Genomic DNA, 26,046 nt, shown 5'->3' on the forward strand with positions numbered 1-26,046 from the left:
CCTAACAATAATACTCTGAAATATTTTTTTCCTTATGTGGAGTTTTTAACCACGTAGTATCTACTTTACTATCACAATGTATGGATCCCAATAAAACTCTTAAAATTCAGTGCAAAAAGTATATATAGAAAAGAGTTAACAAAAACTATCACCACTAGAAAAGATCTTCTGAAGGGCTCATAATTTTTTTTTTCCATCTGAATTCAAATCACTGGTGTATCGAGTCTGTGAAAATTAGTGGAACTTTCTGCATGCATGCTTTAGTTAAAAAAAAAACAACAGTGGATAACATAAACAAAATAAAAAATTTTAAAAACGTATAGGCTTACCAAAATTCATCTCTGATCTGTATCCACACTTCGCCACTACTTTGCGATACGAGGAATAAACCCTCAACCTGGCACTCAGACTCGAACTATTGGGTTCCGCCCACCGTCATTACTCAGAGCAGAGGAAGAACGCACAGAGCCTGCGTTCTCCACCTCCAAACCGTTAGTGGACGTTTCACCAGCTTTCCTTCTCTTCTCACTTGGTGAAAACACACCCGTCTTTGGAGTCCCAGCTCCAAAACCTTCTTCCTTACAGCCCTACCTCAAACACCCTGCCGAAAACCTTTTTTCTCAGCTCACACGGCCTACCATGTCTACCTACCTCCGTCTCCTCGGACTGAGCCTTTGAGGGATGGGGCCTGATAAACATTTGCTATACCAAAGGACCAACTTTCGGGCTGTGGAGTGGGCCAGGGGACCCGGGCTCCTGTGCTGGCTCTGCCCTCTCTGGGCTCAGGAGGGCTAGAAGCCGGATGGCCCTGCCCGCTATCCCCTCAAAACTGCGCGGTCGTGGGACAGACGGAGCCACCACACGGAGGGAATAAGCCGGGGGCCAGGAAATAGCAAGCTGAGGTCCAGAGACGCCGGAAACTGTGCGGAGATGACCAGCCACCGGAAGTCCGTGGGGGCTTCTGGCTGGACGCTCTAGAATCCCGGAAGACCGGGAACTTTGCGTTTGGACGTGACGGATCACCCTCTATCCGGGATGGTGTATTTCCAGAGCCGGGCTCCCGGGGCCGACCGGGAAAATGGCTGGGCACTATCATTCAAGCGACGGGGGGCTGATAAAGGAAGAGGGACCTAAAGGAGGGGGATTTCGAGAGCCGGCACGGAAGGATAGTCCCAGGCATCTCGGGCCCTACGAACTCCCAAGACCAGCTGCAAATGGCCGGAGACCGAGCGGACCGGGATGCGCGCTGGCACGCACCGAGACGTTGCCTTCCATTCACGCTGTGCCTGGGGCTGACGGCGCGCATGCGTCGGAATACGGCGCTGGGGCCCCGAGCACACCCCTGCCAAGAGCCGAGCGCAGTTTGGGCGGCTCCCGCCCTGGAGCTGGACAGCGGCGCGCGGGGGCGGGGGCGACAGGGGCGTGGTTTCCTCAGCAGGTGGGCTAGGATTGGGCGAAGCAAGCAGAAGGGGTGGGAACCTCCGCAGAAGCTGCCCAGCGATTGGCCACAATCTGTAGGGAGCGTGGTCGTGGGAGGCGGGGCGTTGGGACCCGCCGGGCAAAGCGCGACGTTGAGGTGGTGGCGGCGGCCTTAAACAAGTGAGCTAGCGACTCTTGGAGTCCCCCTCCACTGGGACGGGAGGCCGGAAGCTCCGGGGACTTCCGAAAGCCCCGAAGAGGCGTCGGATGAGGCGCGATTCGGTGAGTGTCGACCGAGGAAAGCGAAGTGCCCCGCCCCTCCCTTTCTTCCTGGACCGCGCCTTGTGGCACCTCCCCTACCTCCGACCCTACGTTCCACCGGGACCTGAGCTCTGGGCTCCGAGGCCTGGGTGTGGGACGTCTGCTACGCGCCAGCCGCTCTCTTTTGCCCCCTATCCTGTCTCCATCGGCTCAGGGAACTTGGAAATTCCCTGGTCCAGCAGCCTCACAGAGGGGAAACTGAGGTCCGGGGAGGGGCGGGTCGGGGCGGGCCCCTCCTCAACCAGCGTTTCCACACAGACGCCATGGCCGAGCCCCTGAAGGAGGAAGACGGCGAGGATGGCTCTGGGGAGCCCCCCGGGCCGGTGAAGGCGGAACCCGCCAACACCGCTGCTTCTGTAGCGGCCAAGAACCTGGCCCTGCTTAAAGCTCGCTCCTTCGATGTGACCTTTGACGTGGGGGACGAGTACGAGATCATCGAGACCATAGGCAACGGGGCCTACGGGGTGGTGTCCTCTGCACGGCGTCGGCTCACGGGTGAGCTCCCCTGTGGTGTGCCGCGCACAGACGTGGACACCGGTTCCCCGAGAGGGAGAAAGCTGCCCCATCTCAAACAGCCGAGAAGGAACACTGGGGCGCTAATTCTGGTTTCAGTCCGCAAACTTTGGCTACGTACCATCTGGATGCCAGGCTCTGTGTTGGGCACAGTTCTCAGAAACTTTGGCGTGGTTGTTGGGTCAGCACTTCAGCCTACTTCCTCATTAGAAAAATGACAATCCCAATTAGATTGGAGAGCCTGTCCTTAGTTTCTAAAAGAGAAATGTGTTCCGGAGCCAGGAACTGGCACAAGGGATAGGTGGTAGGATGGGTGAGGTCTGGGATGGAGAGAGAGGTAGAAGCAGCACAGGCATTATACAGTCTAGACCGTCCCACTAACCAGCTGTGCAACCCCCAGTACGTCACTGAGACAAGATTTCCGCATCTCTAACTCGAGATATGAAGGGAAAATCTGATAACATGTGTAAAGTGTTTAACATAGGGCTTGGCACAGGTAGGTACTCAGTACATCGTAGCTGTTGTTGTTTGCGTCCTAGATGGGGGTGTTGATCGGGGCCCCGTGTCACTCTGCAGCCATCCCGACGTACCTCATAATGTCTGCCTTTTCCCTGCTTCCCAGGCCAGCAGGTGGCCATTAAGAAGATCCCTAATGCCTTTGATGTGGTGACCAATGCCAAGCGGACCCTCAGGGAGCTAAAGATCCTCAAACACTTCAAGCATGACAACATCATCGCCATCAAGGACATCCTGAGGCCCACTGTGCCCTATGGCGAGTTCAAATCTGTGTAAGGAGTGGGGTTGGGAGAGGGAGGTAGAATGGGGGCCTTTTGTGGAGGTTGGGACCATGTTGCTAAAGTTCTGGAAGGACAGCTGGAACTAATGTAAGGCAGGCTGGGAAAATTCCCACAATTCCAGGACAGCTGTGATTCCTTAAGAAGAGTACAGGTGTTACAATTTTATAGAATCTCAGTATGTAGCCTGGTAAACGTAGGACACTCATATTGTAACTGCACCCTCCTTTTCCCAGAGCAGATATCACTCATCAATCATAGACCAGTTTCCTACAGAAAACGGACAAGATACCCCCACCAATGTAGTTCAGTTGGTTGAGCATCATCCTGAAAGGCAAAGGTCACTGGTTCAATACCTGGTCAGGCCACATGCCTGGGTTGCGGGTTCGGTACCCGAATGGGACACGCAGGAGAGGCATCCAATCGATGTTTCTCACATCGATGTTTCTCTCCCTTTTTTTCTTTCTCCTTCCCTTCCCCTCTCTCTAAAAATAAATAAATAAAATCTAAAAAAAAATAAGAGAGAAAAGAAAATGGACAAGATACCACAGTTTTCATCATAGTCTTTCAAGCAACCACTACCAAACAATGGAGACAGACCCCAAATTAACCCATTGGCCAGCTCTGGTTTAATCCAACCTCATCTTTTCTCTGATGGGGCAATAGATCTGGAGACAAAAGGGATTTAACTTCACTTAAGTTCATGGAAAAGTTGTAGAGACTCTAGAATCTTCATACCATGCCATGGCCCCTTCAAAGTCTGATGGTAAGACCATTACCTGTCTGGGATCAGGAGGGTGTGGTGCGGCCAGGCTGGAGTGTGGGCCAGGCAGCCCACGCCGCTCTCCCCTGTCCCTTCTAGTTACGTGGTCCTGGACCTGATGGAGAGCGACCTGCACCAGATCATCCACTCCTCGCAGCCGCTCACACTGGAGCACGTGCGCTACTTCCTGTACCAGCTGCTGCGGGGCCTTAAGTACATGCACTCAGCTCAGGTCATCCACCGTGACCTCAAACCCTCTAACTTGTTGGTGAATGAGAACTGTGAGCTCAAGATCGGTGATTTTGGCATGGCACGGGGCCTGTGCACCTCACCTGCTGAGCACCAGTACTTCATGACTGAATATGTGGCCACACGCTGGTACCGTGCCCCTGAGCTCATGCTCTCACTGCACGAGTACACGCAGGCTATTGACCTGTGGTCCGTGGGCTGCATCTTTGGTGAGATGCTGGCCAGGCGCCAGCTCTTCCCAGGCAAAAACTATGTGCACCAGCTGCAGCTGATCATGATGGTGTTGGGCACCCCATCGCCAGCTGTGATTCAGGCTGTAGGGGCTGAAAGGGTGCGAGCGTATATCCAGAGTCTGCCACCACGCCAGCCTGTGCCCTGGGAGACAGTGTACCCAGGTGCTGACCGCCAGGCCCTCTCACTGCTGGGGCGAATGCTGCGTTTTGAGCCCAGTGCCCGCATCTCAGCAGCTGCTGCCCTTCGCCACCCCTTCCTGGCCAAGTACCATGACCCTGATGATGAGCCTGACTGTGCCCCTCCCTTTGACTTTGCCTTTGACCGAGAAGCGCTCACCAGGGAGCGGATTAAGGAGGCCATTGTGGCTGAGATTGAAGACTTCCATGCACGACGCGAGGGCATCCGCCAGCAGATACGCTTCCAGCCTTCTCTGCAGCCTGTGGCCAGTGAGCCTAGCTGCCCCGACATTGAGATGCCCAGTTCCTGGGCTCCCAGTGGGGATTGTGCCATGGAGTCACCTCCACCAGCCCCGCTGCCATGCCCTGGCCCCACACCTGACACCATCGACATGACCCTGCAGCCGCTCGCCCCGCTGGCCAGTGAACCAGCCCCTCCAAAGAGGGAGGGTGCCATCTCAGACAACACCAAGGCGGCCCTCAAAGCCGCCCTGCTGAAGTCATTGCGGAGCCGGCTCAGAGGTATCTTGCAGAAGCAGCTGCCGACCTGGGAATGGGGAGGCAGGAGGGGGCCTCTGGCCTTAGGGCCGCAGGTTCTTACCTCCCCCCGTCCAACTTCCCTGCAGATGGTCCCAGTGCCCCACTAGAAGCACCTGAGCCTCGGAAGCCAGTGACAGCCCAGGAGCGCCAGCGGGAGCGGGAAGAGAAACGGCGGCGGCGGCAGGAGCGAGCAAAGGAGCGGGAAAAACGGCGGCAGGAGAGGGAGCGCAAGGAGCGGGGGACCGGGGCCTCTGGGGGCCCCTCCACCGATCCCCTGGCTGGGCTGGTGCTCAGTGACAATGATCGCAGCCTGCTGGAGCGCTGGACTCGAATGGCCCAGCCCCCAGCCCCCACTCTTGCACCAGCGCATGCCCCGGTAACAACACCCCCTCCGGCCCAATCTACCAGTCCTCCCGCAGGCCCTGTGGCCCAGCCCACTGGACACTCACTGCCACCTGCAGGCTCCACCCCGGGTGCTGCAGCACAGCCTGCCTGCCCACCCCCTGGCCCTGCGCCCCACGCTGCTGGCGCTCCGGGGCCCGGCCCTGCTCCACTCCAAAGCACCGCCGCCTCCAGCCTCCTGGCGTCCCAGCCACTTGTGCCACCCCCTGGGATGCCTGGTTCCAGCACCGTGGGCGTTCTGCCTTACTTCCCAGCGGGTCCACCCCCTCCGGACCCTAGGGGCGGCCCTCAGCCATCCACCTCAGAGTCACCCGATGTCAACCTGGTGACCCAGCAGCTGTCCAAGTCTCAGGTGAGAGGAGAAACCCAGGCCATGAGGACATCTGGATCTGGGCCCAGGAAAAACGGGTTTGGGAAGTGCTTGCTGTTCGGTGGGGACGGGGTGAGAGAGGCTTTGGTGTGTTTTGTTCCATGAGCAGCATCTAGGGCTTGTCTCTGAGCATGGCCCCACGCTTGGAGAAGGAGCACAATGCTGACCAGCAGGGTGTTGAGAGACAAGTATGGCGCTTCCTGGGAAGCGTCTGGCTGGAGCTGGGCCCCAGCCAGCGCTCAGTGATTGTCAAGGCTGCTGCTGTCCCCCACGGGTATCCAGCCAGAGGCACTAGCAGCATCAGGACAGGCTTTCCTGCAGACCTCGGCCCGCCCTTGGTGGTGCCTGCGTTGTAACCTGCTGTTCTACCCTGCAGGTGGAGGACCCTCTGCCCCCCGTGTTCTCGGGGACTCCAAAGGGCAGTGGGGCCGGTTATGGTGTTGGCTTTGACCTGGAGGAATTCCTGAACCAGTCTTTCGATATGGGCATGGCTGATGGGCCACAGGATGGGTAAGTTGGCTGGGCTGAACTTCTAGAACAAGACTGTATATTCCTGGTGCAGGAGGAGCTTGCCTGTGGGATGGGCAAGGAGCCAGCCTAGGCTAACAGGTCACTGCTCCCCTTTCCCCTGCAGCCAGACAGACTCGGCCTCGCTCTCGGCCTCCCTGCTCGCTGACTGGCTCGAGGGCCATGGCATGAACCCCTCTGACATCGAGTCCCTGCAGCGTGAGATCCAGATGGATTCCCCGATGCTGCTGGCCGATCTGCCTGACCTCCAGGAGCCCTGAGGCCCACAGCCTGGGCCCTGCTGCCAGGGGAGGACCAGCTCCAGGCCTGCAGAAGCGTTCTCCAGGGCTGGGGCCCTGGGCCCCGCAGGGGAGGCGCGGCTTGGGGTCACCTGCAGGTTCATCTCAGGGCCGTCCTGCGGCCTTAAGTGGCCACCTGAGCCGCCACTGAGCTGTGAGAGGGTCAGGACACCCCCATTCCCTGGGCGACCCTTTTCAGTATTATATTTTTATTATATAATTTTATTATTAGTCATTCTTTTTGCCATCAAGGCCTGTGAAATATAAGTTTACCTCTAGCGCCTAACTCCAGGTATCTTTTTGGAATGGAGGATAGTGTGTTGTCAGTAGGGAAATGGAGGAGCAGGTTCCCACCTTTGGGGACCAAACAAATGCATTTGCATGTACAACAGCCAAAGCCAAGTTCATTCAGGTCCTGAGGTTTATTGAGACTCCACTCCCTACCTGCTCCCGGTCCCACAGAAGTTGTCCACTGCCCCCTCACATGGTCAGACCTCAACCCCGGGGCGGGTGGGAGGACCTCACGTCTATGCCTACCTTGACTGGGGCTGTTTTCAGGAGGCGCGTTGTAGCTGGGGTGAAATGCTGTGTTGGCCTTGAGCTCTGGGAGCCTGGGACAGGGCGGGGAAGCTGAGTATCATAGTGCGATGGGGCTGGGGGTCAGTGGTGCTCACCACTAGAGACTAAGTCGGTGGGCGACAGGCAGAGGACGAGAGGTACTCAGAACAGCCGGGGACTTGCTGGGGGCCGGTCATGGCGGCCAAACACAGGTGGTCTGGCACATTGCGGGTGTCGATCAGACTGCACCGGCTCAGCCCGGCATGCTGGGGCGGCCCCAGGCAGGTGAGCCCGCAGTCAGGACGCTGGCGAAGGTGGGACACAGAAACCTGTAGCCTGGGAGGGCAGCTCCTGGCTCTCAGCCTTTGATACGGGCCGGAGGCAACTGAGAGCCCTGTGGAGCCCGGCCAGGGCCAGGCCGGTGGTGCCTTCTGAGAGGCCTGGGAAGCTGGTTGGCAGCACGGCCTCAGGTCAGCGGGGAGCAGAGGCCCGGCTTAGAGACCAGCTGGGGCTAGAGCCATAAGGCCCCCTGTGAGAAGCAGGTGCTGAGAGAGCAGCAGAACTGACAAGGGGGCGGGGAGGGGGGCGGTCGTGGAGACGGAGCAGCCAGCGGGCGCTGGGGCCTGGCGGGGCCAGCCGCTCAGGCCCGGCGTATTTTCATCTCAGTGCGCTTGAGGGAGTAGTAGAAGCCCTTCCACTGGGCCCAGTTGATGCCGTTGGCGTAGGAGAGGTGGGAGCCACCCAGGTAGAAGCCATTGAGGTTGGCGAAGTGGCAGCTTCGGAACCAGAAGGCTCCTGAGGAGAGGGCAGCACAGTTCTGCACGAAGAGGTCCTGGTCTCGGTCAAAGGTGGAGAACTTCTGGCCACTGTGGTAAGACAGGGAGTCGCCTGGTGGAGAAGAAGACGGGAGAGGGCTACTGAGGCGGGGAGCTGAGCCCCGAGCTTCCGGGCGGTGAGTGACAGCGGTGACGAGTGATGCTGTCAGAGACATCAAGTGTCACCCTGGTGGGACGGGGCACCCTTCCCGAGCTAGATGTTGGGCAGCCATGCTTCTGCAGGAAAGGAAAACAGCTGCTCCCCACGGGGCCGCCTGCCGCGGAGTGGATGTGGCCTCTCCCTAGGCTGAGGCCCAAGCTGGTGCAGAGCCAGCAATGACGCTTCCAGGCCAGGAGGGGGAGAGGGATTTCAAGGGGCCCTGGGACCAACAGGGCAGTGCCAGCCCTGCCCGGTCCCCCCGACATGCCCTCCTTAGCCTGTCAGGAGGGCACTACCTGCCCCGCCGTCCTCAAAGCCTGCCACGTAGAGGGTATAGCCATCCTCTTCAGCGCTGATCGCATTGGGCGAGATAGAGAAGTCTAGGTACTTGGCGTAGGCCGTGTTGTTCTCAAAGTCCTCCAGGTCCACTCGCAGTTCGTACTTCTGCTTCAGTGTCAGGAGGTGCAGGTTCTGCAGCCCTGGGGAGCAGGGAGGGGCAGCTGGTCAGCAAGGACCTGGCTCTGGGGCAGCCCCCAGCCTACCTGGGCCCCGCCTTACCCAGCCAGTACTCCCCGTCAGCACGGCCAAAGCCTAGCTTGTAGTCGTTCCAGCCCCGGAAGAAACTCACTGAGCCATTGAATCTCTTCTGGAAAACCTGGAGCAGAGACGACAGGCCCGGATTTTCAAGGGTCCAGTGGGCAGGGGCCTCATCCAGGTATGGACCCTATGGTGCTGAGGTGGTTTGTTAAAGGGTAGCTGGGAGCCTACAAGACACACCCTGGCACCCCTAGTGGGCAGCTGCTGGGTGCTGGGAAGAGCTTAGGAGGGTGTTAAATGCCAGGGCGGAGTTCTGTGCTGGCTGCGTGAAGTCAAGTGAGGTGCTTCGCCCCTCTGGGCTTCCGTTCCTTGTCTGAGGGTACAGTCCTCCCGGGGCTCTTGTGAGGTTTACTTGCCCCTGGAATCCAGTGCTGGCAGCAGCTTACAAACTGCACTGCCGGGACTGTTACCCCATTTTAGAGATGAAGAAACTGAGGCTCCCAGAGGTGAAGCTGGGCCAACCACGGACCGGAACTGGGCATCTGTCCCCCTCCTGCCACTCACCGTCCACTTCCCACCCTCAGTGGTCATGTCACAGAAGACTGGCACGGGCACGCTGGGGCCCAGGGGGTAGATGAGGTACACGCCGTCTGCCTGGTAGCCCTGGGCGTAGATGTCATCGCAGTCCAGGGACTGCTGAAGGCAAGGCTTCTCCAGAGCTGGGGAGCAGGGGCGGGGAAGGTGAGAGGGGGCTAGGGCGGAAGTCACACCTCAGCACCCCGCAGTTTGCTTCTGTCCCTGGGGGCAGAGTACTGCAAGATTCTTTGCGGGGGTGGGGGGGGTGCTCGAGGATCACCTCGCCCACCTGTCCCGCTTTACAGAGCAGGAGACCAAGGCCTGCAGAGCGGCTGACTCCCAGGCACGTGGCTCAGACGGCCTCTCCTTGCCCAGCCCGCTGGCCAGGCTGCTTTTGCAACCGTGGGCTGCTTACCGTCACCCCGGATCCCGGAGACCTGGGGGGCGCCGAGGGGAATGGAGAGCAGCAGCAGGAGCAGCGGCAGGGCCAGGAGGGCCTGGTGTCAGGAAAACAGGGTCTCCTCAACACCGTCTGTGCCTCCAGCCCCAGAGCCCTCCTACTTCCCCTGCCCTTACCCCAGTACCCAAACCAGCCCCCACCAGAAGCCCCTCTCCTGCCCACTGCACCCCCCCACCGGCAACCGAGAAACCCTGCTCCCCAGGACAAGCTCGGCACCCTCCTGGGCTAGGAGTTTCAGGCGAATTATGTGAACCCCCTGTGCTGTCAGAGTCCCCTCTCTGGTCGGGGTCCTCTGCACACAAGGGGCTGAGTCCCCCACCCGGGCCCGGTACCTTCATGCTGCCAGTTCGGCTCCGAGCGACTGGGTGTCTGCCGCCCCAGACTGCAGCCGCCGGAGTTATGTGCTGGGCCCCAGCCAGCAGCCCCGGCCCCACCCCCTGGAACTGCAGAACCCCCTCTTCATCCTGGGCACTCAACCAGCACTGGCGGGAGCCAGGGGACCACCTGTGTCTCATTAGGCCTGTCAGGGGCAAAGCGCTGCAGACGTTAACTCTCGCTGGCTCAGACCCGAAGATGTCTTTATTTTCTCCTCCTCCTCTGGCTGGCGCGTCCTCACCGCTGTCAGGGGAAGGCTGAGGGATGGTGGGGAGGGAGCAAGTTTGCCTGGGTTCCAAGGCGCGGAGGCCCCTTGGTGGGGGGCAGCGTCGGTGCTCCTGCTGTCGGGCCTGGCTGGGGCCGCAGGGCGGGCTGGCGGGGCGGGGCGGTGAGGCGGGGCGGGCAGGCTGCTGGCAGGGCTGGGACATCGCTGAGCCGTGAGCACAGCTTGCAAGCGTCCAATGGCTGTCTGCTCCAGCTCAAGCCAGGGCCCCTCTCCAGCCCCCTCTCCCCCCTTCAGACTCCCCTGGGATCTGTCTGGCTCACACACCGCAGCACAGGGCCTCTTTTGTTTTGTTTTGTTTTTTCACCTCACCCCACCCCCTTCCTTTCTTCAGACCCCTCACTTTGGCCCCCATCCAACCTCAGACTCCCCTCTGGGCCGCTCTCCACCATTGTACTACTTCTCCAGCCTTGGGCTTTCGCTGCCTCCTCCGGCCCCTGCCCCACTGAGCAAGGTGTCCCCTGCCTGCCTCCCAGCCATCCCTGAGGACCATCCCTATGGACCTTTCTGCTGGTCTGGTCTCCTGGGAGCCCTCTCGTTGGATCGGGAGGGGGGGGATTGTCCATCCCCCCCACTTCCCTCCTTCTGCACAGGCTGCCAGAACAATCTAGATGGCTGCTCTGTCACCACCTGCTTAAAGCCTCTGTGGCTCCCTATTGCCTCAGGCTTGAGGCTAAATTTCTCCCCTTGGACTTGAGAGGAGTTTTAAGTCTGGTGTACCTGAAGGGCCTTATCTCTTATTGCTTGTCAGTCATAAAGTACAGTCTCGCCACACCGACTTCCCTGGCTGCGCCCACTCCGTTCTCTGGGGGCCCACCCGCCGGCCTCTGCGGCCTGGCTGTGAGTGCGGGGCAGGCCTTGTTCCTGCCGTCGGCACCCCTCACAGAGCCTGGCGCAGAGGAGGCCCGGCGCCAGCCCTCACTTGTGGATGAGTATCTCCTGGGCACATTCCTTGTGCCGACTTGCCTTGGGATACAGCGTCTGCCCCGAGGAGCGGCAAGCACCTGCGTGAGACTGTTCATTGCGAATGTGATGTGTGTTATGAAAACGTTTGCTGAATGGATGGACAAATGAAATGCTCAGAGGTGCAAAGTAAGAGGGCAGCTCTGCCTCCGGCCCTCTCTGCCGCCCTGCACCAGCCGGGCCGGCCCCTGGTGCTGGCCTGTGATTGCTGCTGAGAGCTGCCTCTCTTCATAGCCGTGCCCTGGCCTCGAGCTGCTGGAGCCATGCGGCCTGCGTGCAAACCCGGCTGGTGCTGCCTGTTGGCTGGGTGGGCGTGGACGAGTTACCCAGCCTCGCTGTGCCTTGGTTTCCTCCTCTGTGAAAGTGAGGATATTAACAGTGGTGCCTTCCAAGTGCGCTGGTGAGGATCCCATGGTCCCATCAAGCGCCTAGCACCGCGCCCACAGCTGGTAACTGGTTACTAAGTGTGAGCCATCTTCATAAGCAGCGATTGTTCCTGCACGCGTGGATTTTTATCCTTGTCAGTGGAGAAGACGGTTGCCTGCCTCTCAATGTAGGCCTTCAACTAAGAGAAGTCATCCTTCCCTTAGTCCTGAGCGGTAAGTCCTGACTGACCGTTAGCTGGGCTGACTTTCTAGCCTACCCTGGTGAGACCGCATATCCGAATTTTGGCCAAGAAGATGCAAGCAGAAGGGTCGTAAAGGTAGAGGGTCGTTCTCTTCTCCCTGCCCTTGGTCCTGTTGCTGGGCGTGAGGGCTGGAGCCCCAGCTGCTGCCTGAGGCGGCGGGGCCCGGGCCCCTCAGGGTGGAGGAGGGGTGGTCTGGGAGGAGCTGGGTCCAAGGCCAGCTCTGGACTGGCCTGTAGGCCTGTTTTATGTGGAAGAGAGAGAAGCATCCATCTAGTTGAAGCCTGCTATTGTTTTCCCCGATACACACCACTGAGTCTGATCCTAATACCGGTGCCAGCTAATTATAGCCCAGGCTACAAAAAGGAAAATAATGAGAAGTCAGTCATCAAAACAAATCATAAAATGTCAAGTATCATACTTTTGCACAATGTAACTAATAAACAAATATAGGAACCCACCCCCAAACCCCATAAAAAAAAAATGAAGCAATGCGGTATCCATCATCATTTGCCTATTAGTTTTGTAGAAACGCGTTTGTGGCTGTGGCCCAGCAGGCAGGCATTCTCGTCACTGGATGTGGCTTTGAATGACTGTGACTCTCCAGGGCAAGGCAACTGGCAGTACACAGGGAGAGCCAGGGGTCAGAAACCCCGCTTTGGGACACGGTCTGAAGGAAGGCTGCCGACACTGAGGAAGGTGTCCGTGGGCATCGCTGGCTGCCCCACCTGGAAAGCGCCCTCCTGTATTTGGGGTTCCCCTAATTGGAAAGTAGGGTGCCTGCTTTCCTAGGCTTCCTTTAAGTTTGGTTGAAAGCACGGGACCTTGGTTTAGCCAATCAAATGCACTGCTCTGAGTTTCATTTGGGAGGTGTTGATTCCAGAAGCAGGAGCATGAAAAATCCATTCCTGGGATGGTTGTGACCCCAGAGGTGTCTGGGTTCCAGGGTCCCTGGCTGGTTGGTGGTGACTCTGCAAGCGCAGTGCTGGTTTCGGTGGCAAAGTCCAGAGCTTGGTCCTCAGAGCCCTCCTGGCCTCTGCCAATGAGCTGCTTGAAGCAGATGCCCAGCTCATGTAGATGAAGGTGTTTACCAACTCGGACTGACTTCGCCGGGAGGCTTTCCAGGCCTCAGAGCTGCTGCGAGGCTGGAGGGCTTGCCTGACCAGGGTGCCGGCAGCTCATGCTGCCCAGAGCTCTAGGAAACAGGCCCTCGGTCATGGTTGGGACACGGGGACAATGTCAGGAAGACGCTGTGCACTGCACAGGCCTGTGGCTTTGTCCGGTCAAGAGCACCACATCCCACTGGCCTTGCTTGGGTCACTTGCACCCCCTCCACCCCATCTTTGTGCTCCTCCGTGTCCGGGGCATCGCTGGCTTCCGGCTAGGTTGGCCAGGGGGCGGCACCAGCGGGAGATGGGAGAAGAGAGGGACAATGGCTATGTCCTCCCCGCAGCCCCTTTATGGCTCCTGTGTGACCCTCCTGGCCCTTCTTGCGCAGCCTGGGAGGGTAAGGGCTCTCCCCGCCATCGCCGCGGGGCCCCTTAACGCCCACGCTCACAGAAATAGTCCCTTCGTTAAATTCCCTTAAAAACAAACAAAACAGCTGAGTCTGCCTTTTTCTCCTGCCAAGGTCTTTGGTTTCGTTCTAAAAGCGCAGCAGCCTGTGGAATGTCTGGGACAACAGCTGAGGACAAGACCCCAGACTAGTCCTCTGACCACCACCCCACGATCAGCCTGAGCTGGAGAGGGCCAGGCAAGGGGGTTTTCGGAGAGAGCGCCGAGGAGCAGAGCACTCACGGGGGGCGGGGTGGGGAGAGGGCGTGTCCCCCAATCCAGGCCAGCGGGGGGCTCGGAGAAGTGGGGCCGGCTGCCAGCGGAGGCTACGCCGAGCTCCGGAACCAGCCCTCCCCAGAGGCTGCCTCCGGAGCGGGTGGGAGATGCAATCAGAAGCCAGATGGTGTGAACCGTGGAGCTGCCGTGTGGGGGCGGGGGCTGCTCGGTCAAGGGCAGGCCACGTCCTGGTGCAGGGCAGCGCCGGGTCAGGTTGGACCAGGGCCCACTCTAGTGGCTTCATTTTTAATTCACACTCACCCGAGGACATTGTTTTCATTGCTTAAGGCCGGCGGGGGTGGGGGTGTGAAGAGGGAGAGAGACAATCGATGTAAGAGAGACTGTCAATCAGCTGCCTCCTGTACCTGCCCCCAACGGGCAGCGAACCCACAGCCTTTTGGTGTACAGACAGCACTCCAGCCAACTGAGCCACACCGGCCGGGGCTAGTGGCCTCATTGTAACAGAGGTTTAGTGGCCTCCTCAAAGGCTCTGTCTCCAAACAGAGTCCCATTCTGAGGTGCTGGGAGTTAGGGCTTCAGCATACGATTTGGGGGGACACATTTCAGCCCATAACAAACACCTACTGGGATGCATCTGGCATTCTGCATCCCTGTTGAGGCGGCAGTGAAACAGTCAGCTCTCCTGGAGCCAGAGAGAGGAAAGAAAGAAAAAATGAAGTACAATGATGCTGTGAAAAAGGAAGGGACAGTGAGTGGGGCGGGGGAGGCCACAGTGAGGAGAGGCCCTGGCGGCCACGGGATCTGAGGCCCGACGCAGGCTGCTTGTGGCGGGGAGCACGTTCCCCCCATGTGGTTTTCTTTGCAAAGGGGAAAGTTGGGAGGGGTTTGGGGTCTCTCCCTGCTCTTTCTGTAGTTTGGGGACGAGTTCAGCTGAGCTCGGAGTATGGCCGAGGGAGGCAGCAGGGTGGGAGGTGGGCAGGGTATGGAAGGCCAGCCTAGGCGTTTGAGGCCAACCCCAAAGGCCCTTGGGATTGGGGTATGCCAAGACACGGCCCCAAGCCTGTACCCCAGCACTTGCCCAGCCCCGGGAGCCACCCTGAGGGCGACGGCCTGGCAGGAGCAGCTCTCTGTCCAGATGCCAGCACCTGCTGAAGGAAGGAAGCCTGGGCTGGGCCCGGGGGAAGGAAGGAGCGAGCCATGGGGGGAAGGCGGGGGAGGGGGGAGAGGGGGCTGGATGCAGGGGTCGGCCTGTAGCACAGGAGGCTGGAAGGCTGGAAGGAAGGTTAGGTTGGTTTGTAAACTGTAAAGTGCCCTACACGCTGAAGAGCTTCTTCCTGGAGACCTTTCAGTACAAAAAGCAATACAGCAGAAAAGCAGGAGTTTGGGAATCCAGGCTCAAGTCCCAAGTGTAGTTGCTACTGATGTAAGGGACTAACGGGCTCAGAATCTTATTTGCAGTAGGTTCTCTCAGCAGTAAACTTTCTTAGCTCCGTACAAGTTCTCTCTCTCCCCACACAATCACCCCTCCGTTCCTCCAGCACTTCAGTATTCAGCGAGCGCCTGTTGCGCATCCGTGGCCGTGCGAGACAGCAGGCTTGTAGCACCGCAAGGGCAGGCCCCGCGCGGCTCCCAGCGCTGAGGCTTCAGGGAGGCAGAATGAAACAAGCCATCCTGCACGCCGACGTTTGGAGCTGACATTTGGGTGGGGGGAAAGGCAATAAACAAGACTCACAGGTCACTTACATAGCTTGCTGGGTGGTGATGAGCATCATAGAAGGAAAATAAAACATACCAACGGCATTGATTGAAAGTGAATGGAGTTTTACCAGCTTGGGCAAGGGCGGGCTCGGTGAGCGTGTAAGACGGGATTAAAGCAGGGGTCAGCAAAGTTTTTCTGTAAAGAACCAAATAGTAATTATTTCAGGCTTTGGAAGCCATGCGGTCTCGGTCACAACTCCCGTTCTGCCGCTGTGGCGCAGAAGCAGCCACGGACAGCCCACGGACACGTGAGCGCGGCTGTGTTCCAGCGGAGCCTCTGACCAGCAGTGGCCCACGGTGTGCTGACCCCTGGAATAAAGGCCTCCAGGGAATGAGGGAGGGAGCTGTGGGGACATGAGACTAAAGAGCAGTTGGGGGCCATGAAAGCGGTCTGCGCAGAGGCACTGGGGTGGCAGCGCACCCGCACTGTGTTTGAGGGACACCGAGTCAGCTAGGGTGGCTGGAGCAGAGAGGACAGACGTGGGAGAGCAGTAGGAGAGTTCGAGAGGTGATGGGGCAGATTCTCCAGGGCTTGTATGATTGCCAGTTGTGGGAAGGAAGGGTTGTGAGTAAGTTCAAGGCCTGGGCATAGTTGTGTTAATCTGGTTGCACCAACACTATATGTCTAGTTGCTGCCTGAGGTAGAACTAACAGCAGGTTCTTCTTTTTTCTGCCAAGAGAGTTGATCCTGAGTCAAAGAAGAGACTCAGCAGGATAAGAAAAACCAAAGCCAGTGTTAGCACCCTCCTCCACCTTCCAGACCTTGGAGGGAGCACAGGGCGGGCTCCCCTGCCCCAGGCCACGCAGACAGTGGGGCCAGGCAGGGGTGGGGAAGGGGGGTGTGTCCTGTGGGCTACTTTTGGGCCCCTGACGGACTGGGTCTCCCTGACCCAGCTGTGGGTGTCCTGTGGCCTCTGAGGGCTTCCCTGGCTGGGTGAGGGTAGTCATGGCTCTTAGGGAGAGTGGCCATGCCCCTTTGGGCTGGGACCCTCGCAGGCGACCTCTGATCTACACACGCTAAAGGGCAATTACATCCTGGTGTTTCTAATAAAGCCAAATGAGCCGTAATTTCTTTCCCCATTTGTCCTCCTGTTGGTGGCACTTGGGTTGTTTCCCGTTTGGTAATAATGGATAAGGGCACAGGGAACACTTGCGGCCTGTCTTTCATGGACATACGCCCTCACTCCCTGCAGACGTTTGCCCAGGCGTGGATGCAGGGCCACAGGGCGCAGCGCTTAGCTATGGGGGAGGCTGCCACGTACTCTCCACGGCAACCGCTCCGGCTCACACTTCCAGCGGCGATTCAGGAGACTCAGTCTAATGTTGATCCAGGCTTGCCAATTGCAGCTAATTTAGAGGGCCACCCGGCGCTCCCAAGGAGGGCACCTCAGTGGACCCTGGCTCTTTCCAGGGGACTGTCCTGGTGTCCCACCAACATGTTCAGCGCAGCCAGCCTTACATGCTGGCCCCAGCTTGTCACAAGTGGAGACAGCTGGTGAAGTCCAGTGAGTGGCCCCTGGCAGGGTTGTATGCTGGGAGAGAAATGGGGGATTCCCTCCACGAGACGTTCAGGGGGGTCTGCGTGGGGGAAGAGAACTCTAAGCAGGGGCCTGAAGGGTGAGTAAGAGTGGGCCAGAGAGAGGAGGGAAGAGGCAGCGCAGGCTGAGCGGGCCTCTCCTGGGCCCTGCTGGCTGTGCTGAGAAGCGGCCAGGAGGCTGGGATGCATGGAGCAGAGAGAGAGGGGTGGAGGCAGCACGAAGGGACACGTTTCTTTTACATTTTTTTATTTTTATTTTTCAGTTAGAGTCACATGCAATTGCAAGAAATAATACAGAGAAATCCCTTGTGTCTTGTACCCAGTTTTCCCCAATGGTAGCAACTTGTAAAATTATGGTTCAGTGTCACAGCCAGGATATCGACATCGGTGCAGGGCTCCCCGCCGCTGCCGCCTGCAGCTGCCTCCCCTTCCCGCCTCCGCACCCGCTCCTCACAGCCTCCCTCCCAGCAGCCGCCGATGGTTTTTGTCTCTTCTAGAATGTCATATAAATGGAATCCTACCACGTATAGCCTTTTGGGATTGGCTTCTTCATTCAACATAATTCTCTGGAGATTCGGCCATGTCATTGCGTGTATCAATAGTTCGTTCCTTTTTATTGCTGAGTGGTATTCTGTGGTGTTCAGGGACCACTTTGCTTCATCATTCACCTATTGAAGGACATCTGAGTTGTTCCCAGCTGGGGGCTAATATAAATAAAGCCTCTATAAGCATCTATGTACAAGCTTTTGTGTGAACATAATTCTTTATTTCTCTGGGATAACTACCCAGCAGTGCAGTTGCTGGGTTGTATGGTAGTTGCGTGTTTACTTTTTTGAGAAACCGCCACACTGTTCTCCAGAGCGGCTGTGTCATTTTACATCCCCACCAGCGCGTGAGCCGTCCAGTCTCTCACACTCTTGCCAGCATTTGATATCGTCGTCGTTTTTTATTTTAACCACTCTGATAGGTCATTATATCTCAGGATTTTAATTTGAATTTCCCTAATGGCTAATAATATTGAAGATCTTTTCACATGCTGATTTGCCATCTGCATATCCTCTTCAGTGATGTCTGTTCATGTCTTTTGCCCATGTTGTAATTGGATGGTTTGCTTTTTTACTGCTAGGTTTTGAGGGATCTTTGTATTCTAGATAGTAGTGTCTTTTCTTTCTTTTTTTTTGTGTCAGATATGTGGTTTACAAATATTTTCAACCACTCTGTGACTAGTCTTTCATCCTCTTTCTAGGGTTGGCCTTTCATAAAGCAAACATTTTATATTTCAATTGTCTAATTTATCAAGTTCTTCTTTTACAGATTGTGCTTTTGGTGTCATGTTTAAAAACTATTTGCCTAGTTCTATGTCCCAAAGATTTTTCTTCTATTTTTTTTCCTAAAAGTTTTATAATTTTAAATTAGGTTGGCGATCCACTTTGAGTTAATTTTTGTATAAGGTGTGAGGCTTACGTTAAAGGTATTATTATCATTTTTGCCTATAGATATTCAATTGCTCCAGCACAGTTTGTTGAGAAGACGGTCTTTCCTACACTGAACTATTTTTATGCCTTTGTCAAAATCAGCTGGGTATATTGATGTGGGTCTGTTTCTGGTTCTCTGCTCTGTCCTGCTGATCTGTGTGTCTGTCCCTCCATCAGCACCACACAGTCTTTGTTACTGTAGCTCCATCATGTCTTGAAGTTGGATAAATTAATTTATCTCACTTTATTTTCTTTTCCAAAATTGTTTTTACTACTGTAGTTCCTCTGCTTTTCCGTACAAATTTTAGAATAATTTTGTCTATATGTACAAAATATCTCACAGGGGTTTTGATGGGAATTGCATTAAATCTGCATATCAGTTTGGGGAGCATTGATCAACATCTTTACTATCTTGAATCTTCCAATTCATGAACATGGTATGTCTCTACATTTATTTAGATCTCTGATTTTTTTTCTCAGAGTTGTGTAGTCTTCAGCATACAAATCCTGCATGTGGCTTGTCAGATTACAAATAATTACAAAAAACTACAAAATACAAAATAAATGCAAATAAATTAAGTATTTTTTTAGTGTTGTAAATACTCAAATATAAAGGTACTATATTTTTAATTCGCTGTCCATGTGTTCATTGCTAATATACAGAAATAGAGTTTATTTTTGTATGGGCTTCTTGTATCCATTGCTCTTGCTGAACTCACTTAATTCCTTCTAGGAGATTTTTAGTTGGGGGTGTGTGTGCGTGTGCGCGCGCGCACGCGCGCGTGCATGTGTGTAGATCCCTTGGGATTTTCTCCATAGACAATCATATCGTCTGCAAATAGAGACAGGTTTAATTCACCCTTTCCTGGGCACTTTAATTTCCTTTCCTGGGCTTACTGCACCGGTTAGACCTCCCAGTACTGTGTTGAGTAAGAGCAGTGAGAGTGGACGCCTTTGCCTCGCTCTCAGCATGGAGTGTGGGGAAGCATTCAGGCTCCTACCCTTATGGGTAATGTTGGCTGTAGGTTTTTTGTAGAAGCTCTTTATCAAGTGGAGGAAGCTTCCCTGTATGGCTGTTCTTATAAGAGTTTTCTTTTTTTTAATCATTAATGGGTATTGACTTTTGTTAAATACTTTTTCTATTCCAACTGATATGACTATGTGATTTTTTTTCTTAGTCTATTCATAGGATGGATTGTATTGATTGATTTCCAAACACTGAACCAACTTTTCATCTCTGGGTTATTAAGTCTAATTTATCTTCTCTCTACTTTTCAGTTTTGCATTATTTTATATCCATGTTGCCGTGGTGTATAATTCCCTTTTTTAATATTGCTGGATTCTATTTGCTGATATTTTCTCAAGGATTTTTACATCTATTCATAAGGCATATTGGTTCAGATACTTATTTTTTAGAACTATCTTTGGTTTTGATAGAAGGCAATACTAGGTTTATAAATAAATTAGGAAATGTTTCCTCTTCCTTCCATTTCTCTGGGAGATGTATCAAATTCATGTTAATTCTTTAAAAGTTTGGTAGAATTCTCCAGATAAATCATGTGACCCTGAAGATTGTTTTTTCCTGGAAAATATGCCACTTCGTTCTGGCCTCCATGTTGGGTTTTTTTAATCCTCACCCACAGAAAATTTTTCATTGTTTTTTTTAGAGAAGAGGAAGGCTTTGTGGGGGAGGGGGGAGGGGGGAGAGAGAGAGAGAGACATTGATTAGTTGCCTCTCACAGGCTCCCTGACTGGGGATTGAAACCACAGCCTTTTGGTACATGGGATGAAGCTCCAATCAACTGAGCCACACCCGCCAGGGCTGGCCTCCACGGTTTTGGGGTTTTTGTTTTTAAGATTTTATTTATTGATTTTATAGAGAAGGGAAGGAAGGGAGAAAGGAGGAGAAACATTGATGTGTGAGAGCAACACATCAATCAGCTGCCTCTTGCATGTGCCCCAACTGGGGGCCGGGCCTGCGACCCAGGCCTGTGCCCTGACGAGGAATCCATCCAGTGGCCTGGCGTTTTGCTTCCCGGGATGACGTCCAACTCACTGAACCACACAGGCCAGGGCTGGCTTCCATCCATGGTTTTGGAGGAGAAGTTTGCTGTTGATTGTTTGCTCCTATAGCTAATGTGCTGTTTTGTTTTTCTCCAGCTGCTTTAGATTTCAGAAGGTTCATTATGACGCGCCTTGCCTGGAATTTCTTTGGTTTACCTGTCTGCGGTTGCTCATCTCCTTTAACCTATAGGTGTTTGTCCCTTGTCACGTGTGGGGCGTTTTCAGCCACCATTTCTCTGAGCACCTGTTCCACCCTCCCGCCTTTGCCTCCCCTCCTAGGGCTCCAATGGCACCAAGTTAGACGATTCCTTACAGACCCACAGGTCCCCGAGTCTCTATTGATTTTTTTCCTCTTTTTTCTTTCTGTTGCCAGATTGGGTATTTCCGTTGTTTTACGTTCCAACTTGCTGGTTCTCTCTGCCCCTCCCTTCCGTTGTCGAGCCCATCCACGGAACACTTTATTTCGGTTACTGTATTTTTCAGTTCCAAAGTTTCCATCTGGATGTTCTGCAGTTTTTATTTTTTGCTGAGGCTTTCTGTGCCTCCATTGGCCTCAGTGTGTTTGTGACTGCCCACCGGAGCGTCTTAGCCTGGCTGCTTTAACACGTTTGTCCGCCGTTCTAGCACGTCCCACCTCAATGGAGGCGTTTATTAATTGGTGTTTTCGTTCAGTGCCAGGTCTTCCAGGCTCCTAGCATGATAAGTGCTTCCCAAATGAAGCCTGGACAGTTTTAAATCATGTTACGAGACACTGGGTCTTGTTTAAACTTGTCTGAGCTGGCTTTCTCTGACACCCCTCTGGCGGGGGTGGGTGGTGCCTCAGCAAGCCAGGTGACAGCGGAAGCCCAGAGTCCTCATTCCGCCTTGCTGACGTCCAGTGGCTCCTGGGGGTGGGGGGAGGCCCCTGTGACTGCTGGATGGGGTCAAAGTTTGGGCTCCCCATGTGACCTCCACTAACACTTAGGGGTCGGGGATAGAGCTTGTCACTGGCTGGGAGGAAGGTCAGGGCTCCCTGCTCGGCCTCTGATACACTTGGGTGACGGGGTGGGGTGGGGGATGTCTGGCTCTCCACCTGGAGCTCGCTGCCTGGTGGGGGTGGGGCTGCTGCTTTGTGGTATCTGGCTGGAGTGGAGTATTTATTGTCTAGTTTTCTGACTTGCCAGACTTTCCCCTTCCTGGCTCTTGGCTAGAGAGAGCAGGCTTTTTTTGGGGGGGGGGGGTAGGGAGGTGAGGGGGCTTGTTTTGTTTGTGCCCAATGGCGTTTCTGAGTTGCCTGCCCCTCGCTTCCAAGCCTGGGACAGTGAGGCAGGAGAAAACCCAGGGCCCTCGCCTCCTTGTTGCCCCAGCGTGGCCTCAGCCCCTCGGCCTCCATCTCTCTGCCTTTCAGCATCTCCTTGTTTTATGTCTAATGTCCAGGATGTTTCACCCTACTTTGTGCAGGAATAGGAAAAAGCACATAGACCCCCTTTTTCTGCAAGTGGAAGTCCCTTAAACAAATTTCACACACCGATACGTACGTCCGACAGACCCAGAGGAGACTGTTCCAGCAGCCCCGCAGGGCCCCCTGCCCCGGAGGACTCTTTCTGAGGTACAGTCTTCGGAAGCTGGCTGGCAGCAAGGGGAGGTGGGTGGCAGAGCTGCGAGGAGGCAGGGAGCTGGGGTTCTCATGCCAGACAGCTGTCCCGGGTGGGCCCTGGGGGTCGGGCGGGGTGGCCTGGACCCTGCGGGGGCGCCCACGTCTGCTCAGACCTCTCAGCGGACAGCCCTTTCTCCTCCTTCCTCCCCGGCACTAGGACATCAGTTGGGATGGAGCAGCCAGGACCGTCTGATCGGGGTGGGGACCTCTTGCTCCCCCTGCCGCCAGACTCATTGTCGGAGAACAGAAGCAAATTCTGGTCTTTGAACACCTCCTTTCTGACTTCTGGTGTCAGCTGTTAACGTCCTGTGACCGAACCGTGCCTCACAGCGCTCCACGCTCATCCCACCCACACACAGGCTGAACCGTGGGTTGCTCAGGGCCTGGCTGCTGGGGCCACTGTGTTGGGGCCGGGGGCCTGGGGGGAGCAAGTGGCTGAGGGTGTGAGAGAGGAAGGAGAAACACTGTGTGTGTGTGTGTGTGTGTGTGTGTGTGTGTGTGTGTGTGTGAGAGAGAGAGAGAGAGAGAGAGAGAGAGATAGACAGAGGCAAGATAGGCTTGGCTGTGAGTCACGTGGGTACTCAGTTTCATCATATGTAAAATGCAGCTGATATTTCCACATTTGGAGGAATTCAGGCTGATTTAGAGATTCTGTTGTACAAGAACTCGGCATATTTTAGGGGCCCAGGAGATATGAGTAGTCATTATGATCAATGTCGCAAGTTAATGGTACTTCACCCACTGGGCATCTGTTTCCATGCACTCCCTGAGGTCCTGCTTTTGTAGGAGTCTCTTGGCTTTTATTTGACAAAGAAGGGATGAGGCCGTGGGGAGGGAGCTGAGAGCCCAGGCAGGGGCTGGAGAGAGGCCGGCACAGGGAGGTGAGTGCCGCAGCCCAGCCTCGGCCTGGGGCTGACTGAAGGCGGCGTTTATTGAGCACCAATTGCAGGCCAGGCTCTGTGCAATAGCCCTGCACAGTAGTGATTATCACCTCCATGTTAGTTCTGGGGACACTGAGCTTGAGTGAGGGGACTGACACAGCCCAGGGAGCTGGGCGTTTCGGTGTCTGAGCCCAGCTGAAGCGCACGTGCTGGCCGTGCCCCCAGCTTTGCTGGTCTGGCCTGCGCTGGAGGACGGCCTGGGCAGGTGGCTGGACCGTGGATACCCCGGCGCAGAGGTCTGGGCTGCAGCGGCCGGCGGATGCAGCTGGCTGTCGGCCTGGGCCCCGCTGGGAGGCTCTGCCTCGCACCTCAACGGGCCTGGGCCCCGCTGGGCAGAATCCGCAGCGAGGAGGCTGCTCCTCAGGCGCCAGCTGGCCACATCTCGGCTTCCTGGCCGACTGCCTGGCTGCTCAGACCTGGGGTGGGCAGCGCGGCTGCCTGCCGGAAAGAGGGCGGTACAGAGCAGGGGAGGGGCCGGAGCCAAGTGCACATTCTGATTTGGGGGGAAGGTGAAGCGTGAAAGAGGGCCGGTGAGGCGGGCAAGGACCCCGCCTGCCAGTGTGAACCTCCAGCAAGGCTCGTGGGTCCGCTCCACCGCTGTCGCCCCCTCCCCCTCCCCTGCTGTCCCCAGGTCACCCGGCACTGCCCCACCTCTGCAGCCCCCTTCCCGTCCCAGGGTTTCAACTGTAGCTTCTCTGTTTTTTTCATTACACGCAGCGAGTGGCCGCCACCACAGGCCCCATCGCCTCAGCTGCTGGAGCTCCGCTGTCAGAAACCCGTGCGAGCACTGACTGGGGAGCCACTTAAGCTCCCCAACCCTCAGCTCCCCACTCTGTGAAATGGGGACTCCTCCCCGTCTCAGGGTGGTGAGAGGGTTTACAGGAGGTGGCTCCTGTCCCCAGGTGTCCCCTGCCCCTCCTCCCACCCCCCAGACGGGCCCCAGCTTCCCTCCCCTTCGGATCTGCTCTGCCAACTGCCGGAGCGAGGGGCCACATGCTGTCCTGAAAATCCTACTCTGCTGGTTCCACCTTGTGTTTCTAGGGGATGGAGTCTAGTTGTCTGAGCCTGAATCCAGCTCTTCTCTCCTTCCCTTCACATGCTTGCCGTCCACCGGGTCTGTTCGGGGCCTAAATGTGTTCCATTAAAACTCACATATTAAAGTCCTAACGCCCAGCATCTCAGAATGTGACCACACTTGGGGACAGAGCCTTTAAATAGGTGATTAAGAGAAACAAGGCCAGGTGGGCGGGCCCTGACCCAGTGACTGTGTCCTCAGGAGAAGAGGAGAGCGGGACACGGACACTGGCAGAGGCGAGGCCATGTGTGGGCACAGGGAGGAGACGGCCGTCCGCACGCAGGGCGAGAGGCCTCCCAGCGAGTGGGCCCGGCCCACGCCTCGCCCTCGAACTCCACGTCTAGCCTCCGCAGCCAGGAGAGAAGCAGCTGCTGTTGTCTGAGCCCCCAGCCTGTGGGGCCGAGTCGTGCAGCCCAGGCAGACCCACGCCAGGCCGGCCGGGCCGGTTGCCAAGGGCCTCGCCTTCGGGCGTTAGACCTGCAGGCCACATGGAGTCTCTGTTGAAAAGCATCCATTGTAAACTTAAAAACGTGCCTCAGCCTCTGGGCCCCTGTTCTGGACTGCTTCGTTTACCGACGGGCCGGAGGCCTCTCAGGCGCTGCGTGGCTGGGGCTTTCGGGCCGTGGGTGCCGGCCGCCCCCTCTGCTGCGGCGCCCCGTCCCTGTGCACCTGCGCACCTGCTCACCTGCTCACCTGCCGTCCAGCGGACCGCACTTGAGGCGCGGCTCCCCGTGGGGGCCTCCCCGCTGGCCACCCGCGTGGCAGGGCCTCTGCCCGAGTGGGCCTCTGAGGTCGGGCCCTCTTCGCTGCAAGGGAGGAGCCCGTGGCTGGCCCGGAGGCCACGTGTGCGTATTGTGTGAGAGGCTCAGTCACGGCCCAAATCCTAACCGGGCACGGGCTCCGTGGAAGGGGCGGGCCTCGAGGGGCCTGGCGATCAGCAGCAGCGCTGCCCGAGGGGCCCTGGGTCTACAACGTCTGGGTATTAAGTCATCAACTGCTTATTTATAAGGGACCTTTAGGATGCTTTCAATCTCCCCCTTTAACGAAAAGAAAAGTCCCTGTTTTTCACAAGATAGCAGATGGATAACTTCCAAACTGCAGAGCAAACTGGAAATGACAAGTCATCAGTGAGACGTGTCCTTTCACCTCACGGCCAGCAGAGGCCAGGGCCAGCTCGCAAGGAGGGGCTGTGCCCCCTGAGGGTGCCCTTCAGCCACTCAGCTTGCGGTGGGGGGAAGCGGGGTCAGAACAGAACGCTCGGTAAAATGTGCTGGGTATAGCCGAATGTTAGAGCCCCCCTAGATGTCTGTCGTTAGAGGACTGGTTGGAGGACTAGTTAAATACGCAAAAGTGCCTAGTGGGAAGTGGCTGTCCAAACCAGCAAGGGGCTCCTCTGTTCCGTCCACTCGGGGAAAGTCATGATTCAAGGACGCAAATCTGATCACATGCCTCCTGCTTAAAATTGTTCATGGTTCCCAGTGTCACGCAGGTAAAGTCTAAAATCTGCCCCACGGCCTCCCATGATCTGTGCTCAGGGACCACAGCCTCGGTCCCCTGCCCCGCCTCTGCGCTCGCTGACCCCGGCCCTCACCTTATGCTGGCCTTTGCCCGTGCTGTTCCCTGTTTCTAGAACGTCCTTCTCCTCCCCCAGCACCTTCCACAAGAGGTTCTCACTCAGGCTACAAGACTGAGCCTCAGTGGCTCCCAAGTCTGGGGGAGGGGCTGCCCCCAGGGTCCCAGCTCCTTGGGCTTCCATGCCAGTGCCGACCATGTTGAGGGGCCGCTGCCTCTGAGCTCCTGGGGGTGGGGACCCTAGCAGTTACCTGGAGC

At 56.4% G+C, this 26,046-nt stretch overlaps 2 protein-coding genes across 3 annotated transcripts; one reads left to right on the top strand and one right to left on the bottom strand.

Moving 5' to 3' along the window:
* Window positions 1–1,488: 1,488 nt before the first annotated feature.
* Window positions 1,489–6,612, top strand: MAPK7 (mitogen-activated protein kinase 7). 2 transcript variants are annotated; one of them, XM_054571068.1, is made up of 7 exons: window positions 1,489–1,701; window positions 1,999–2,235; window positions 2,876–3,041; window positions 3,910–4,991; window positions 5,096–5,763; window positions 6,158–6,291; window positions 6,416–6,612. In XM_054571068.1, the coding sequence occupies exons 2-7, from the start codon at window positions 2,004–2,006 to the stop codon at window positions 6,567–6,569; spliced, it is 2,436 nt and encodes an 811-aa protein (XP_054427043.1). In that variant the 5' UTR covers window positions 1,489–1,701; window positions 1,999–2,003; the 3' UTR covers window positions 6,570–6,612. The 2 variants fall into 2 exon arrangements, with proteins under 2 accessions (XP_054427043.1, XP_054427044.1); XM_054571069.1 differs by lacking the exons at window positions 1,489–1,701; window positions 1,999–2,235; window positions 2,876–3,041 and adding an exon at window positions 3,732–3,813.
* Window positions 6,613–6,871: 259 nt separating this feature from the next.
* MFAP4 (microfibril associated protein 4) lies at window positions 6,872–10,361 on the bottom strand. Its single transcript, XM_054571070.1, has 6 exons — window positions 10,026–10,361; window positions 9,649–9,730; window positions 9,222–9,376; window positions 8,679–8,775; window positions 8,417–8,599; window positions 6,872–8,033 (listed from the first exon to the last, which is right to left on the bottom strand). Exons 1-6 carry the CDS (start codon window positions 10,206–10,208, stop codon window positions 7,786–7,788), a joined length of 948 nt encoding a protein of 315 aa, XP_054427045.1. The 5' UTR covers window positions 10,209–10,361; the 3' UTR covers window positions 6,872–7,785.
* Between the last annotated feature and the right edge of the window lie 15,685 nt (window positions 10,362–26,046).

The sequence above is a fragment of the Pteronotus mesoamericanus genome, unplaced genomic scaffold (assembly GCF_021234165.1).
Source record: "Pteronotus mesoamericanus isolate MK-2021 breed Mesoamerican mustached bat unplaced genomic scaffold, CSHL_Meso_final contig_22, whole genome shotgun sequence".
NCBI classification, from domain to species: domain Eukaryota; kingdom Metazoa; phylum Chordata; class Mammalia; order Chiroptera; family Mormoopidae; genus Pteronotus; species Pteronotus mesoamericanus.